The 17288-nt window shown below is 40.9% G+C and overlaps 2 protein-coding genes across 2 annotated transcripts in view; both read left to right on the forward strand.

Annotated features, from left to right (window-relative positions):
• The first annotated feature begins 3586 nt into the window (after nucleotides 1-3586).
• ccnf (cyclin F) lies at nucleotides 3587-14718 on the forward strand. The gene is made up of 17 exons (XM_034592829.1): nucleotides 3587-3870; nucleotides 4690-4841; nucleotides 5011-5117; nucleotides 5206-5273; nucleotides 5454-5650; nucleotides 6087-6140; nucleotides 6614-6718; nucleotides 6927-7004; nucleotides 7592-7746; nucleotides 8203-8367; nucleotides 8520-8643; nucleotides 8791-8971; nucleotides 9130-9217; nucleotides 11001-11100; nucleotides 11239-11372; nucleotides 12309-12487; nucleotides 12820-14718. The coding sequence occupies exons 1-17, from the start codon at nucleotides 3858-3860 to the stop codon at nucleotides 13272-13274; spliced, it is 2355 nt and encodes a 784-aa protein (XP_034448720.1). The 5' UTR covers nucleotides 3587-3857; the 3' UTR covers nucleotides 13275-14718.
• Nucleotides 14719-15816: 1098 nt separating this feature from the next.
• Nucleotides 15817-17288, forward strand: part of abca3b (ATP-binding cassette, sub-family A (ABC1), member 3b) — a 30458-nt gene continuing 28986 nt past the window's right edge. Inside the window, exon 1 of the mRNA XM_034593203.1 lies at nucleotides 15817-16154. The gene's annotated coding sequence lies outside the window, so the exon portion shown is untranslated. The remainder of the gene's footprint in view (nucleotides 16155-17288) is intronic.

A 17288-nucleotide genomic window follows, 5' to 3' on the forward strand; every position in this document is an offset into this window, starting at 1 on the left:
ATCTCACATATCAACGTTTCAGTCATCACATAATCTGATGTGCACATGTCTTGCCACTAAAAAAGCAAAAAACTATTTTTATTGACTTAAATGAAGTGTCTGGGCTGAGCTCATTGGTCTTTTACCACAAAGCCTTGTCCTTCTTTGGCTCTCAGTGTAAACCCTTAAATACTTATAAGGTCTAACACCTCACTGTTTATCCACTAACAACCTCTGCTGCTGCTGCCTGCCATGGTTGTATCAACAGAGTGACTCCCGCCTGCGTAGTATTGTGACGTATGTTGCTCTAGAGTAACGTCAAGGTCACATGCCTCCGACCTGTATCAGTTTTTGCAGGCTGAATGGAGCCTTAGTTTGCAGGATTACACAATAACCACTGGACGGATTTCCATGGAACTTGGTGGAAGGATGTGGGATGGGTCAAGGAAGAACCATTAAACTTTGGGGCAGATCTTGATCTGGGGATGGATCCAGGAATTATTCTTCACAGCCTTTAACATTGTGAGAAAGGATCTGTTTTCACTGTTTTCTCAGAGAATAATTCATGATATTTATGAGTGTGTTTGCAATTTGGTGCAGATCCAAATAAAAATGTGGATCTAGTGAATTTAAATGTGGTTTCATAAGGTGACTGTTAGACCTTGACAGAGGTATGAACTCCGCTGAGTGAAATTCTGGTTTAAGAGTGTAGGCCGTGCATCATAACATCACAACAAGCGGCAAAATAATACAATGTCATTTAAATTCAAAGACAGCAAAATGATAAAATACAAAAAAAAACAATCAACTAAAAAAGCCAATATTTGGGTAAACTTTTCTATAACTATTTTCATGTGATATTACTCTTTCTTTCTGGTCTTATTTGACTATCTGTTATATTTACTGTCATGATTTCCTTTTAAATTTCTTCTTTCTCCCTCTGAAATGTAATCGTTTTTAGAGTTATTTCTTGGACATTTGGACCAGAGGTAATTGATTCATGACTAGATTCGAACCCTTGTGGTCAAATCAGAACTATTTATAGTATGTTCTAATGTCTGTCTCATTAATTAATACCTTCCCCTATCAGAGGCAGTTCTTATGAAGTAAACTGCTCAGGAGGGAAGTCATCACTCTCTCATCTACTTCTCAAAACAAACTCAATGACTTCCTGTGGGAGGTTTTATAACGGCGCGGCTCATCGGTGAAATACTGGCTGCCTGGCAGACACAAATGATCGACTTGGACTTCACAGTCTTTGTGCAGTACAGCTTCAATGCTATAATTACTTTCAATTTAGGTTAAACGCGCCAACCACTCTCTTTTCCCTTATAGCCTCTTTGTGTTTTACTGAGAAAATGGTTGAGGGTGGTTGGGAGGTTTCTATGGAAACAGTGACTGCATTGAGGTGAGGATGTCACAGTCCCCTGCCCCATTTGAGGTCACCAGATAATTTGATAATTTGATCATACACTTCTAGTATGACATACAGCAAGAAACACACACCTTACTTGGTGCAGAGAAAAACAACACATTATTGGTGTTCTTTATTCACCATCATATGTCTAAGTTGTAGAAGAAGAAAAGGCCAGAATCTCTGAATTGACTTGCCCTGTAATAATTCGTATTGGGTGTAAAAAAACTGTATAAGATATAGATAAAAAAGACAACTATTGAAAGGTAGATGTAATGTTTACACAGCTCGTGTAGGTGATGATGTGATTGGGAGAGCAGGTGATCAATAGAAGGTCTGAAAAGGACAAATGATTACTTAGTATGGTGGTTTACTCAGCTCCTTTATGACCCTCTCCTAAAGACCAGCAATTAAGAGGACAGTATTCAGCAGAGTGAGTGGTGGTCTATCTTCTCACACTGGGGATCCAATGCCATTGTCTTAGTCATAATGTAATTTACTCAAGTGCGGCTGCGTCATCTTGTCTGCAACTATTGATGTGCATTCAGCAGAATTTTCTTTCTTTTCTAATTCTTTTCGAACTCGTGCTGAATTGATACTGATATGTTGCAATGTCTCTATCAAAAAGACAACTATGTTATACAAATAAAAAGGTGACGTGATTTTTGAAATGGAACCATCATGTTTTCCTTTTCGATTTTGTAGACATAACACGCTAGCGGGGGTGCTGAGTGGGGATGACCTCTGGGTTTCACTGACAAGATCTTATGCAATTCATTGTCATACATAATTACACATAATGAACTAAGACTAAAGCTAATTGAGCATTATTATTATTTACAATTGAGCTACAAGGGATGAGACATAACTTAATTACACCAATTATTTAAAACAAAAAAACATGTAATAATAGAATCCGACTCAGAATCTGGGTTTATTGCCAAGTAGGTATACACATACAATCAATTTATTTTGTGTGTTAGTGCAAGCATTAAATATATATATATATATATATATATATATATATGAACAGTATAAAAATATTACAAACACAAGAAACTAGAAAATAATAAAATGTATTTTTTTCATAATTAAATTATATGAAAATGCTTTTCTTTGATCACACATTTAAAAGCTCACCCAAATATATTTTAAGACTTTTTAAAAATGTATATACATAATCAGAAGTATGTATGCGCATATGGATTTATTTGAAATAACCAGAAATTGATAGAGTTTAGTGGCATTTATAATGATGATCGGCTATGGCCCTGGTTATTTACAACCATTATGCTTGAGTCGAATGATATACGGCTTAGGAGGAAACAATCAATTGCATTATCAACCATCATCAGCATTCTCTTGTTCACCTTTACCAAGTGATAGTGGTGGTGGATCACGCTGATGGATTGTGGGTCATGGTGGATCCTGATCATGGTGGCAGCTGATCGTGGACTATGATTACAACAAGACTGCTTGACAGACTCAGAATAACTCCTCAATACATTTGTCGTTGCGGCTCCCTTCATCTCTATCAGACATTTTCTTATGTAAAAATACTTGTATGACACACTTTTCACATTATGTTACAAACTGTTTCTTCTCATCAACATTGTAAACACTGTTATTTTGTCACTCTGAGGTTTCTATGTTTTTATTCCTGTTAATAGTTTGGTAGTGATTCCTTAGTCTTGTTGAGGGTGAAGAACAGATGATGTCGCACCTTGTTAATCCCTATGAGACGAATTGTGATCTGTGAATTTGGGCTAAATAAATACAATGTGATTGATTGATTTGGATTTCAAAGTGCTTTCTCTTGCTCATTGTTGTAGTTGTGCTGGTGTCGATCTGATTGTGCGCGTGTCCCTTTAAACGTGGTACCTTTAAACACGCACTTCCTGCTCGACTACACCTCCCACAATCCGCAGTAAAATGGGTGGTTCCTTCGCACGCGCTTCATAACCGGGTCAACCAATCGCACGCACTCCCCTGGCGAGCGCGTACTTCGAAATGCCGTCGCGTTGTCCAATGATCCGTCGACGTCTCACAGTTTATAAAATCTGACCAATCGCTGCCACGGCTGCCGGCGCCGGCCAATCGCGGGGCCATGGGACAGCCGGTGGGCGTCAGCTCCCTCGGCCAATCAGATTGAATCTGGAGTTTAAACCTTGAGCGCGGGCGGTGCTAGAGCAGCAGCGGGGGCGTGTCCAACAAGTGAGTAAGCGTGCGAGCATTTGAATTCAAGGTAAAAAGAAACTTTACGGTCGGACATTAGTCAACTTCTGCTTCACAGCGGAGACACGGAGCCACACTGTAGCGCGGCCTCGTCACAACACAAGCTGGAGTCACGAGCACGTCTGTTAAAGTGTGATATCGACGTTAGCCTCGACGTTTAAATAGCTGCTCGTTTGTTCCTGCTAACGTTACAGGCGTCGCTGCTCGAGGAGACTCCACTGCACTTGAAATGAAAGCGGGCGGTAAGTGACTTAAATCCACTCAACTTACCTTCCCCGCTATCAAAAAATACGCCACTGGCTTCATGTGTGATGTGTGTTGTGTGTTTGTGCGCGAGTGCTAAAATAGTCTGAGCACAACAAGAGTTAGCTCTGGTAACTAGCTGCTAGCCAGCACCAGGGCTAACCGATGTAGCCACAGATTTCCCCCTGAAGTTACCCCAGTTTAAAACGGGCTCATGTGGATCGTGTTCGCTTTAAACGCGTCCATCGAGGTCACGTTAAGCGTTTGTGTGAATGAGAAACGAGAACAGGAGGCCGATCTTGGTAGAAGTCGGGGGGGAAACTTAACTTGAGGGTTCGAACCACAGGAGGGAAATTTGGGCGCTCACTCGATGCGACTTCGCCCTGTCAGATCCTCAGCTCACCGACATTAAGAAGCTATTATCACCCACAACAATATCTAAGAAGATGTTCCGACCTTATTTTGTACTCGTCTGCGGTTTTCACCTTTCACCCAGTTTATACATTTTCCCATTCGAGCAGAGGGTTGGTCCAGAGCAGCCTGGAGATATTTGAATGTGGAGCCATAACCTCCACCTCGCTGTGCCTTGTTATCTGCTTACTCCCCACTGGCCTGCTTTTAGATGAACTGCAAATATTAGTTAGGGTTAACATTAACGTGATAATTAGTTTGCCAGCCCTGCACGTAGATGTGAAATGCTTTTTGGGTGATTTTGTTTGTGTGTGTGTGTGTGTGTACACTTCAACTGTCCTTAGCAGACTGCCTGTTTATAATATATGAATTGTCTAACACCTAATATTCCTCCTCCTTTGCTCCAGTCCACTGCCGTTGCTCAAAATGCTACTCGGTACCAGCACGGAAGCGGGTGAGTAAGCGAACTCCAGCCCTGACTTTGCTGTCTCTGCCTGAGGAGGTCCTCCTCTGTGTGCTCCAGTGCCTCTCTGCTGAGGACCTGCTGTCTGTCAGGGCGGTGAGTACACAAACTGCACACACTTTAACACTCCTACACAACCTCTAGCACGTGTTTGTGTCTTGCCATCACAGATTTTTTTTCATGGCTCCACATCTTGTGACCACTTGACCCTAATGGATCAGTTGGTCTTCTTTGTTCAAGGACTAATGGTCTTCTTTTGCCACAGGTTCACTCCCAGTTGCGGGACATTGTTGACAACCACTCCAGTGTCTGGGCCAGGGTCAGTTTCAGGGACACGTGGCCATCCCCCAATACCTTATGGCTATTCGAAAGGTACAGTCAGTTCTGTTCAAGAATAATAAAACTCACTAATGTATTTCTTCTGAATTGCTTTTTTAATATAAATTGTCTCCTCCTTCAGAGCTGCTGAGAAGGGGAATTTTGAAGCTGCTGTGAAACTAGGCATTGCGTATTTGTACAATGAAGGACGTAAGTGTAACACTGCACAAGGTCCAAGTTCAACCATTTCCTTCTTTTGCTGTGTTTCTGTAATACCTTGCATGAGAGCCTGGTTTAAATAAAGGTCAAATGAAATGAGATCTGAAACCCTCTCGATGCAAACTCAAAGTGATCACAGCACCTCACTCGTGCCATCTTTCTCTCCACCAGCGTTGCTGAGTGATGAGGGCCGAGCAGATGTGTGTGGTCGTAAGGCCTCCCACTTCTTCAGCCTGGCAGAGAGCCTGTGCCCTCCCACAGCAGATCCCTTCATCTGGGTGTTCATCCGTCCTCCGTGGTCGCCCACCGGCAGCTGCTGCAAGGCCGTGGTGTTTGACCGTCTCAAGGCTGAGTGTGAAACCAACGTAGTAAGTTAAAAGGGCAGACGAACATACATTTTTTTTAAAACGCTACCAAACAGCAATAATGTTGGACATGTATCAATAATTGGCAAGCAGGAATGATGGGCCTACTATTGATCGGTTCTGAAGCCAGTATGCAGAAATTACACTGTAACCCTGAGGAACATTTCACTGATACTTTCTTTCTTCTGACCATTGAGGTAAAATTCTCTTCCTGCTCCTTTTCTCAGAGGTCCGCCCACAAACCCTGTTGTTTTCAGATTCGTTTAGTTTTTTTTGTCACAGAACCAAACTGTGCTCTAAACAATGGTGATCGTGTCTCTCATTGCTTTTACTGGCATAAAAAGCTGCCATGATCTAACTTACCCTAACTGCTAGAGTCCACATGAAGAAGATATTAAAGCATTTCAAGTGGTTGATGTATTTTCTCTTGTCTCCACAGGAGAAGAAGGGCCCATTGTTGCACTGTTTGGCGAGAGTTTTGCAGCTGTTTGAAGTGAGTATGAAAGTGAGACTGAATCTGATTGTCTGGGTGTGGTCAGCCCAGTTTCTATCGTCCTCCTCTAGAGCTTTGTGCTGCTGTCACAGGACTGTCTGACTAGTTAATAGCAGTAGAAAAGTTAAGTGTTTTTTCTCCAGTCATCATATTACACAACTGTTGCCCTAGATTCCCTGTTGATTTCCTCATACACTCCGGTGGGCTTTGTCTTTTAAGTGCAACCAATTAATTCATGCAGCTTAAATGGAACCCTAATTTGTTTTCCAGGATCTTAACACATTCATTTGTACTTGAGAGAATGGGAGACTAACTGCCTTGTTAAATGTGCCGGATCAAAACATTTAGTCTGATATGCAAGATCTTTCATCTGGTATTACACCTGTAAAGCACTTTGGTCAACCAAGTTGTTTTAAATGTGCTATATTAATAAAATCGACATTGACATTGGTATCCTTTTTAACTTTTTTCAGGAGGGTGAAAAACACTCAGAGGCCATATCTATGCTGGAGGAGTCTTCGCAGGCTGGCTGTCTTCAGAGCTCCTACCTGTTGTGGGAGCACAACCGTAAAGCAGCTGTAAGACTTAATCTCCTCTTTAGTATTCTCCTCAGGCACACTCTTCGAAACATTGACCTTATTGATTGAACTTTTTTTCCATTACAAACTCAAACGTAGGCTCATTAGTCTAAAGTATTTGAAACGTGTATAAAAATGAAATGCTTAAGGTTTCACTGAACCAATAAAAAGCAGAATATTAAATGGGTTTTTCATATTTGAATTTCAGATGGCAGATCCAGGCCGGTACCTCCAGTGTGTCCGAACCCTCAGGGACTATGCTGGCAAAGGATGCTGGGAGGCACAGGTGTGTTAATGTACATATTGTGTGTACTCTCTACTTGCTCTTTGTTTTTGTAGTGTGTGTGTGTGTGTGTGTGAAGCACTTCATGACTTTTGTTCTTGAAAGGAGCTATATAAATAGTTATTATTATATATTCAGTCACTGAATGGCCTTCCCTGTCATTCTCAAGCATTATTCTTCCTTGGTTCACTGTAATAAGACAAAAGACATTGGGGTGTTTGTCCTTTGACAGCTTTTCAGCTGTCCTTTGACAGCTTTTCAGCTTTTTCCCCCTCATAATCTATTTAATTTTCCATTCTGACATTTATCCAGAGTTGGAAGTTGTTCTTAGTGAAGCAGTATAATGCAGAGTCAAGAGGTCTTGACAGTTGTTGACATATTTTGTCCCTCCTTAGCATTGAAAAGCTGTTGCTGCACAGAATCAGAAAAACTGTGACTCATCATAGTCACAGCTCTGTAATTAAAGTAGCAAACACTTGCTCAGTCAATCAACCTTATTGTTAAATTGTTAAATGGATTCAACCAGATATCAAGCCACTTTAAACCCTTCTGAACTATTTATTAAACACCATGTCTTTTTCTTTCCCCAGTTTTCCTTGGCCAAAGTGTGCAGCACTGGGAACCCACTGGGTTTGGAGGCAAAGGCCTGCTCTGACTTGGTGGCCCAGCTCTTTAGTTCGTCTAACCTGGCATCACAGCGCTGCTCTCAGGCCATCCTCAGACGAGGCATAAAGGACACCATGAGGTAGACAGGAACAGAAACGCTGCCACTATCACAGTCTGTTGGGGATTAATATCGGCAAACAATTAAATTTCCCTATTAGTCATTGTGATGACTCACCCTGTTTGGATCATCTTGCATTTCTTTAATGATGTTACCAAGAAGTAGATGAAACAGAACACTAGCACAAGGTTTCTCAATAAGTAAAACAAAACCTTTTCCCTGTAAGCCTGAAAAACGTATCACCGATGATTTGGCCATCATAACTGATTTATAATATCAAATACTGTCTGCTCCTTATGGGTGGTTGCAGTTAGATTTGACCTCAGATAATCTTAAACACAAGGACCAAAGACTTAAGTAATTTCCGTGTCATTTTTAAATTCTTTTTATTTTTCTGAATTCTTTTGGGTGTGGTCTTCAATGATCTGCACATGATCTTCAATTTCTACATATGTATGTTTCTTTCTGCCTTCGTAGGTACATCCTGGTGGACTGGCTCGTGGAGGTGACCACCATGAAGGACTTCTCCAGCCTCACACTTCATGTCACTGTGGGATGTGTGGACCGCTACTTGGCTCTCCGCTCTGTCCCAAAGGCTCGCCTTCAGTTATTAGGCATCGCCTGCATGGTAGTCTGTACACGGTGAGAACATCCCCTCTCATGTCCATCTTGTAATTATTGTTGTGGTGATAACTATCCAGATGTGTATTTAGATTTTTATAAAAAGCAATTTCTTTGGAGATTAAAATAGTTTTTTGTGCTTTTATGACACCCTTTTTTTGTTGTTCTTACAGCTACATGAGTAAAGAAATCCTGACCATACGTGAGGCTGTTTGGCTCACTGACAACACCTACAAATATGAGGACCTGGTTCGAATGATGGGAGAGGTCATCTCTGTGCTGGGGGGAAAGATCAGAGTCAGTACAACAAATTGAACTCTTAAACAATATATATATGTGTGTGTGTGTGTATTCTTTAGAGGTCTATTTTCCTGCCAAAGCATCTTTTTGAGGAGTCTTTAATTGTACAAAAATTAAATGGCCATTTCATTTATTTCCTTATAGAGCCCCACACTGCTGGACTATGGGGAGGTGCTCCTGTCCCTGCTCCCTCTGGAGAGGAGGACCACTCACCTCTTCGGCTACATCTGTGAGCTGTCTCTGCTCTACTCTGCTCTCGCCACACCGCAACCTGCCAAACTGGCCTGTGCTGCACTCCTTCTCACACGGGCACTACATCACTATGGTAATAACACACACGTACAACCTGCCAGATTGAAAAGATGCATAGAGTCACACTTTAAACACTGTCACATAGTACAAAAACAAAGCAAATTTACAACTTTAGTTAAGTGTAAAGTTTATTTTCACTTTAACGTATGTCTGTGGTCTCCCTCCTTGCAGCTCCAGTCTGGCCGGGCCAGTTGGCTGACTACACAGGCTTCTCCAAGCAAGACCTTGTCTCTCTTTCTGTGCTGCTCTATGTCAAGTGGTGAGTTCTCACAGCGTGTGGATTGGTAGTCAGGCAATTTGTCTTCTCATCCTCCTCCTTTATCCTCCACACTCACCCAGTCTGCCAGGTCAAGATATTCACACAGACATGTCTGCCTGCACAGACCGAGCACTTAAACAGTTTCTTTAACATGAATCCAAGGTACCAGCCATGATTAGATCAGGTATAAGAATTACATTGGTGTTGCCATGAACGTAGAAATTATACCTGTTCTTGCGAAACACAATTTTAGCCTGAAATTAACTAGAGTTTCACAGCGACCACAGAAATCCGTTTTCGAAATTAATCCCTTGAATAGGTGCAGTTTGTTTGGCATCTGCTGTGTTGCTACACGTTTAATTGGGTCTGATAATGATTCTCTTTTTGGACGTCATAGGAAGCAAACTTGCTGCTAAACCATAGCATTATCTAGCTTTCTAAAAGATGAAAAGTGTTAAATACACGGACTATGCACATTTTCCCAGAATAGCATTAGACCAAACAACAACCTCTGCACATACACAGGAGCTTTTAACTTGTACTGTGTGTGATCGTAAATAACAGGTCCATTAGCTGCTACTTGTGTACTGAAGTGGAGGTTAAACCCCTGCAGATGATCATTTGGCTCATTGTTGCTAAGGAACATTGTTGTACCCTCTTTGTATTTTACATTGATTCTGTATGTAGGTTCTTGTCCTAACAACAATGGAAGGATGATGATCAAATTAAGTATTCAACAAAACCCCTTTTAAAGAATACACAGATCAACTCATTACCCATAATACCTGGCTACACATTTCTAAAACCGTTTCAAGGAAAATGATTTTTACCCTCTCAGACTGGTTAGTTAGAATATATACATTTTTAAACATGTTTTATAATTTTTTTGCATAATCAAATACAGGCTGACAAAGGGAGGATAAAGAAGATTAAAATTATTGGGAATGTTGTACAGCAATGCAAATTCCACATCTGGTATTTGAAAGCAGTCTTGTTTGGCATGTTAAAAAAATCTGATTCTGTAATCACATAACTGAAGCCTTTCACAGCAGGTTGCAATTTTTCAAAAGTGATGTCATAAGCCTGGTGTTTGTTATTACTGAAACTTGGTCCAGTAATGACTTCAGCTCCATTTAATAATCTATGGTTTCCAACGTGGAAACAACACAAGAACAGAAACAAATGCTCGGACTTCTTTCAAGAAATATTAATTATTAGTCTCATTGATTCAACTTACTGTGTAGCACTTTCTTAAACTCCATTTTATAATGGGAAATGGATGTGTTTTTTATTTAAGATACTGAAATCATGGCACTCCATTTTTGGATCTCTACCTTGACTCGCATGGCTATGACGTCACTGTGCTTTCCTCCAAGAGGAGATAACATAAATGATTGGTGACGTGGCCGTTTCCTGCATGCTTATATAGCCATTGATTAGATCTAGGATTACCTATAATGTCTGGTGGAGAAGAAAATGCACAGCCAGTGGTGTTTTAAAGCATGTATGAAGCCTCAAGAGCTGCAGAATCATAAAGGACAGCAGGAGGCATCTGTAGTGTGTGTGTGTGTATAACCGTCAGTGAATCTCCAACTGAGTCACAGAAACGTGCCTCAGGGTGAGTCACTTTGATAGGTGAGCGTTGTATCGACAAACTAATCCTCAAATGGACAAGTAACAAGATTTGCTTCTAAGAGTTGATTATAGATAGGCAGGAAGCAAAGTGGATCAAACTCAGTCATTTTCTCTATTTTTTTTTTCTGCCACTCCTTTCCCTCCTCAGTTTCAGTCCAGATGTTCCCAAAGACTACAGACACGTGTCTCTGACTGGAGTCAAGCAACGGTTTGAAGACGAACTCTACCAGCACATCAGCAAAGAAAAGGTACTTATACTTTTCTCTCTAACAGGCATAGGAAAGCTCCTCCTATATTAGATTTTCTAAAAACAAAATGGCACTGCGAGTCTCCAATGCTCATGTGAATGTAACTGGTCATTGATTTTATTTCATGGCCTTCACAAGGTGATGGATTATAAAGAACTGTGTCAGATCCTGGAGATTCCTGAGGTGGAGCCTCAGATGGAGCCTCCCAGCCCGACTGGTCAACCAGCAGACCTCCACACCTTCCTTGCTTCTCCATCCAGCACCAGCAAGAGGTAAGCCAGTCCCGGACACACAGGTTCCCCATTACAACCCATTAGAGCTGAGTGGTGTATAAAGACATTTAAATATGATCTTAATGGTGCTGCAAAGGAATACGCAATGTAGGAAAGCTATGACACTACACTTACTGCATAATGCAGCGCACCTGATGGCCCCTTGGACATTTTATGTTTGTCATTAAATATTTTATGATTATGTTTGATTATATGGTCCCGTTGTGAGCATGCAGTCTTACTGGGCTTTCACTGTTTTGTAAAGGCACTGGGCCACTGAATAGCATCACTTTCTCAAACCTGCTATTGTATAAGTATTAATATTTGTATTAATTTAACTCCATTTAACCATTTGCATATAGTTTGCAATAAGGGCATGGACTGTGTGGAGAGATACACAATAATATATATATTTTTTTTTTTTTTTGCAATTACTGTTCATATTTGGATCCACAGTAAATTAGATGTGGGACAAGGAAATTGGTGATAGTTGGCCAATCGGGTAGAAACATTCACTGCTAATTTCAGACACCAGGAACTGTGAAATGATACTAGAAAGCTGAATGTAATGCAGCACGCAAGAGAAGAAATCAACTCTGATGAAGCTACTCTACGTGGCAGGATGACTATTACAAAATCCCAGATAAAAACACCTTTTCATATTTTTTACTATATTCATATCATAGGTTCCCAGCTTTATATAAAACTAGTAGAACCTTACTATTTAAGGCTCAAAGCTACTCACTATCGAACTGAAAATTGACCCCTGCCCAGACCCCACGTCTCCTCTTGCTCCTTTAGGAGTTCTCTATTTGTGCCGAGTCTCCTGTGCTGTGTGAGAAACACTGTCTTGTCCAGAAGGTGTTTGTTTGTGCCATCTGTGAGACGCATCGGTGACTCACTGTAACCCACTGCTTGTCCACTCTCTCTCCCAAGGAGACGCGATGACGGCATGCAGACCCACAGAGCCAGCTTTGTGGCCACGCCCACGGCTGAGCTATCCAGTCAGGAGGAGAAGCTGGTCGGCGACATTCTGGACTGGAGCTTGGACACTTCCTGTTCGGGTTATGAGGGGGACCAGGAGGAGGAAGGCGTTGGCGAGAAAGATGGTGATTGTGAGTGTTGGAAAAAAGGAAGGAAACTGGCCGCGCACATTTATTGATGTGTGATTACCAGTAAATTCTCAAAGGTGTTATTCTGTACAGTATATTAATGAGGTAATCCATACATAGAGGGGAAGAATGCATGAGTCAGTCCTCTGGTAGTATGCGACTAAAGATGACTCAGCAGTTGCAATGTCCCGCATAGTAAGCGAGTGCATAAATATAAGCTATAACTATACGCCGGCATTATGAATAAATGTGGATGAATGACGGCAGCTGCACAGACTAAATTACAGTCTATACATTTTTTATCAGAATGACTCACTGTCATTATCTTTCAATAGGTTCAATGATATCCATCAAGCTGCTCCCTCTGAACGACGCAGATGACAATGTCGAGCTCTGCAGGGCCCTGTCCAGTGATGAAGACAGTTTCTGTGAAGTGGAAAAGGAGGTGAAAACAGATTCCCAAGGCCAGGAACCCCTCTCCTCCTCTACAGACCATCATAGTTCAGGCTACTCCTCTGTCCAGAGCATTAGCCCCTCATCCACCTGCTCCTCCACCCCCCTTGTGCCTTGCACGTTTAAGACCTATATGCCTTCCTTGGGTGCAGCCTCTGCCAACGCCCAACCAGGCTTCCATCTTTTGGTGCCCATGCAAAGGCCCCGGGGCACGTCCAGCAAACAAGTGAAGAGGAAGAACTCTGCGGCTCATAGCGGAGGCGAGATCGAAAGAGAAGAGGATGAGGACAGGGAAGAGGACAGGTATTCCAACAGTGGGGGGTTTCTGAGCCTATAGACGCTGGTTATTTTCTCCTCCAGCACTTTCCATTAGTTCTCGATGTTGATCCTCTCTCCTCTCAGTCTGCACTGGTCCGTCAACTGTGCGAAGACCAGGACATTTTGAGTTTAAGACAAGTAAGGGAAAAACATTATATACATATGAATTACCTAGAAACTTGCTGTTTTACAATACATTTCATTTCCTTGTTTACAGTTATTAGAATACCTCCCATGAACCTAGACTCAGTCAGCTCTTAAACCACTGGAACATAACTTCATTTTCCTCAGGACCCTGGTACATTGGTTGCCATTTTTTATTTTACAGCCTTCTGCAACAAAACTCAAAACATGTCATGTCACAGACTTGTTTGGGTAAAGTTTTTATTGTTAAAATCATGTTTTGGAAAGCCTAGCTGTCATGTCATTGTGACAATCTTTGGTTACCGTAGTCTCTGGTATGCACTGTCAGGAAAATAATGTGTCGTATTTGGTGAAGGCCATCAATACGCGACTACTCGGTCATCGTCTTTGTTGATGAAAATGTCTATCTGATACCTACAACTTTTTTTTTTACTGTATTAGTAATTGTTCAGTTTTGTACTAAGTTCTATTTGTGTTTGCCAAAGGTACTGTGGTTGTGTCATTTTGTGTTTTCAGGGGCATCTACTCAAAAAGAAACAGCTGTGAAATTAGTCTTTTAGTCGTCTGCATCTTCTGTAGTCTTGTACAAATACACCTGATGTGCTGTTATTGATATTTTTTAACAATATTACCTTAACGGCATTGTACCGTTGTCAGGAACACCAGACCAACCTAAGGATGTTAACTATGGAAATACTGACACTCTGTATGTTCAGTAAAATGTGCTGGTAATGGAACGAGCCAAGATTCACCATCGGAATAAGTATTGTACGGACCTCAACCTCTCCAAGTGTTTGGTGCTGCAGTCTACTATTCATGAGATGTATTGAGGCACCCAATGGAATATGAAACTCTTTACATGCTGATGAGTTGAACTGGGCTTAGCACTTTTATCATAACAGAAGGGGAGCAATTCAATGAAATGTAACAATTTTTTTTTTTTAAGCATGAACAATCAATACTTAAATATTTTTTGAATGGATTGGATTTGGCTCCTTGGAGAGAAGTGGATGTTCAGACACTAAAGGAAAGTTATATCTTGATGGCAGAGTACACATTGACTCAGTGATTATTACTGACTAAATACATTTTAAACTGTTGCTCAATACTGGTTATCGCCTGTGTTTTATAAATGTACATAGTACCATATGTATAAAAAGAAGAAGAATATGCCACTACTACTTGAAATTGTTATTGCTTCATTCCAAAAAGGCAGTTTTCTATGTGAAGCTCGTTTTTCTACAATACAGTATTTCCTCACTTGATCTGTGATGTGAATGTCATTTTTGTATTGAGTTCAAATAAAAAAAGCCATCATGCAAGTTTCTTTAGTGTCATTTTCCATACATTGGCCACCACACAGTTTAATTTACTCTGAATTGTTTCCTGATTGATGGAACTGGGGTTGAGTTTGTTAAATTTTGGCATTAATATACAAAAAGATTATTGAAAATATCTGTTTCCAGATTATGATAAAAAAAACCTAGAAGCAGATTGCTTTTAATGTGAGTATGAGCGTGTGTTTAGCAGAGAAGTTACTTGACAATATATATATAGTGTGTGTGTGTATGTATATATATATGTATATATATATGTGTATGTATATATATATGTATATATACATATATGTATATATGTATATATATGTGTATATATATATGTATATATACATATATGTATATATATATGTACATATATATACATATATGTGTATATATATGTATATATGTGTATATATATGTATATATACGTATATATATATATGTGTATATATATGTATATATATGTATATATACATATGTATATATATGTATAGTATAACTACATAAAGATAGTTGTATAGCTATAAATTCACAATAGTATACAATAGAAATATGTACATAGATATGGAATGTGTTTTTATATAGTCAATTTCTCAATCGAATCCAATATGACAAATGAAAAACAACACAATCACACACACAACCTGAGACTAACAGCTGACGAATTAAATGATATTTGAAGAATATGTTGAGGTAAATTATACTAATAAAAAAAATCCAACAATAATTTTGCCAATATTCTTTCTCTATAATATCAAACAAAAACCAATAAAATATTTTTTGTCAGAGATTATTAAACTAATGTGGTGGTGAAAAACCTGTATTTTAATAAGTATATGCCTGAGGCAGGATATTTTCATATTAGCACATACACACACATAATGAATATAATGTGATATGTATTGAAAATTACAATCGTACACTAATGTGCAAAATGACACGTTTAGCAGAAAACAAAACCACCGGTCATGTTATGATATAAATAGAGGGAAATATACTGTAGTTTTCTTGCAGATGTGGCAATGAATTCCAGCTGTTGCGATCACGTGACAGGCCAGGTCCAGTGAGATCACGTGGTGTGTTTTGTTGACGGTTGTCCCTACATTTTGCGATGCGTTCACGGGCAGCTGCTGCAATGTCGCCCCGCTAGCAGGCACCGGAGCGGACCGAAGGAGAGCAGCACCAGACACCCGGACCCGGGCCGCAGACTACACGTCCTGCCGGGTCACTCATGCCGAGCCGGGCCGAGCCTCGGCGGTGTCGGTGAAGGGAAGAAGCCCCCGCAGTGATGCTGTCGATGCGGGTTTGAGACAGAGGAAGGAGGAAGTGCTTTTCACCTCGACAGGAGCGCAGCTTGGTGAAGTTCACGTGTCCGGACCGTTGATTTGAAAGGAAGCTGAAGACGAACCGTCACCGGGTCCGTTCACGCGCAGGTATTTGGCCGTCAGCGGGTTATTATGTGTGAAAACAACGAGCTTTGTCCTTCCATTATTAGCATTCATCAGACTCCGCGGGGGTTTGAAGGGCAGGTCGCTGGTCCAATCCGAGGGGTCCACAGGGCGGCGCGGGTCCAATCAGACACGAGAGAGGCTGAACACTCACGCCTGTAATTAGGGCCCGAGCACCGACAGTGAGAACATTGTTCTTCTTCTTCTTTTCTTTGGGGGCTTTTTCTTGCTCAAAAACTCATGAAACTTCGCAGGAAATTCAGAGCCCAAAAACTAGTTTGTATTCTGCAGTAATTTGAAATGGGCGTGGCAAAATGGCTCAACAGCGCCACCTAAGGAAAAGCCCCTAAATCTGCTTTCACCGATCTTCAGGAAAAACGGGACACACGTGTATTATGACCATACGAACAAAAAAGTCTCAAGGAGCAATAAGGAAACGCAACATTGTGGCCATTTTACACCTTGTGTATTTTAACGAAAACCTCCTAGAACTTTGATCAGATCAACTTCAAAAGATGTAGATCACTCGCCATCAAAACACGAGGTTGTTGTTTCTCGGACATACATGGTCCAATCAAATCCAAACTGGATATGTATGACTAGAGTTCCGGCCTGATGACATCTACACAGAAATTGTGACTTAAAATCCCAGCTCCCCCTGGTGGCAACAGGAATTATCTTGTTTTTTGCACGTCTTACGCTTTGATGGATTCCTCCTCGTCCATTGACCACAACCATGTCAAACTTGGTCAGAAGGGCCTAAAGACATGGATTATGTAGGCATATGGAAACTGTGATTTTAAGTCACGATTTCTGTGTAGATGTCATCAGGCCGGGACGGTCAGTGCTCGGGCCCTATTGAAACTGATGTGATTATTATTGTTTTTCAGGCAAATGAATCATGTTTTCAAGGCCTAGCCTAATCTCCAAGATGGAGATTAAAACTACCTTGATTTTTGAGTTTTCGTCACATGGTGTGACCGTGGCGTCAAATATTGATGATTCGCCAAAAAAGAGGGATTTATTATAAGTCCTCTGTGCATTGTCCAATCAGCCTCAAAGCTCTTTCACACGATCACAGTACCGGCCTGATCAGATCCATATGTCAATATCGACACA

This window comes from Hippoglossus hippoglossus, chromosome 8 (genome assembly GCF_009819705.1).
Source record: "Hippoglossus hippoglossus isolate fHipHip1 chromosome 8, fHipHip1.pri, whole genome shotgun sequence".
Taxonomy (NCBI): Eukaryota; Metazoa; Chordata; class Actinopteri; order Pleuronectiformes; family Pleuronectidae; genus Hippoglossus; species Hippoglossus hippoglossus.

Coding starts and splice junctions, on each gene's coding strand:
- ccnf (XM_034592829.1), top strand. Junction 5,274..5,453: donor GTATTTGTACAATGAAGGAC/GTAAGTGTAACA, acceptor TCTCTCCACCAG/CGTTGCTGAGTGATGAGGGC. Junction 6,141..6,613: donor GAGTTTTGCAGCTGTTTGAA/GTGAGTATGAAA, acceptor AACTTTTTTCAG/GAGGGTGAAAAACACTCAGA.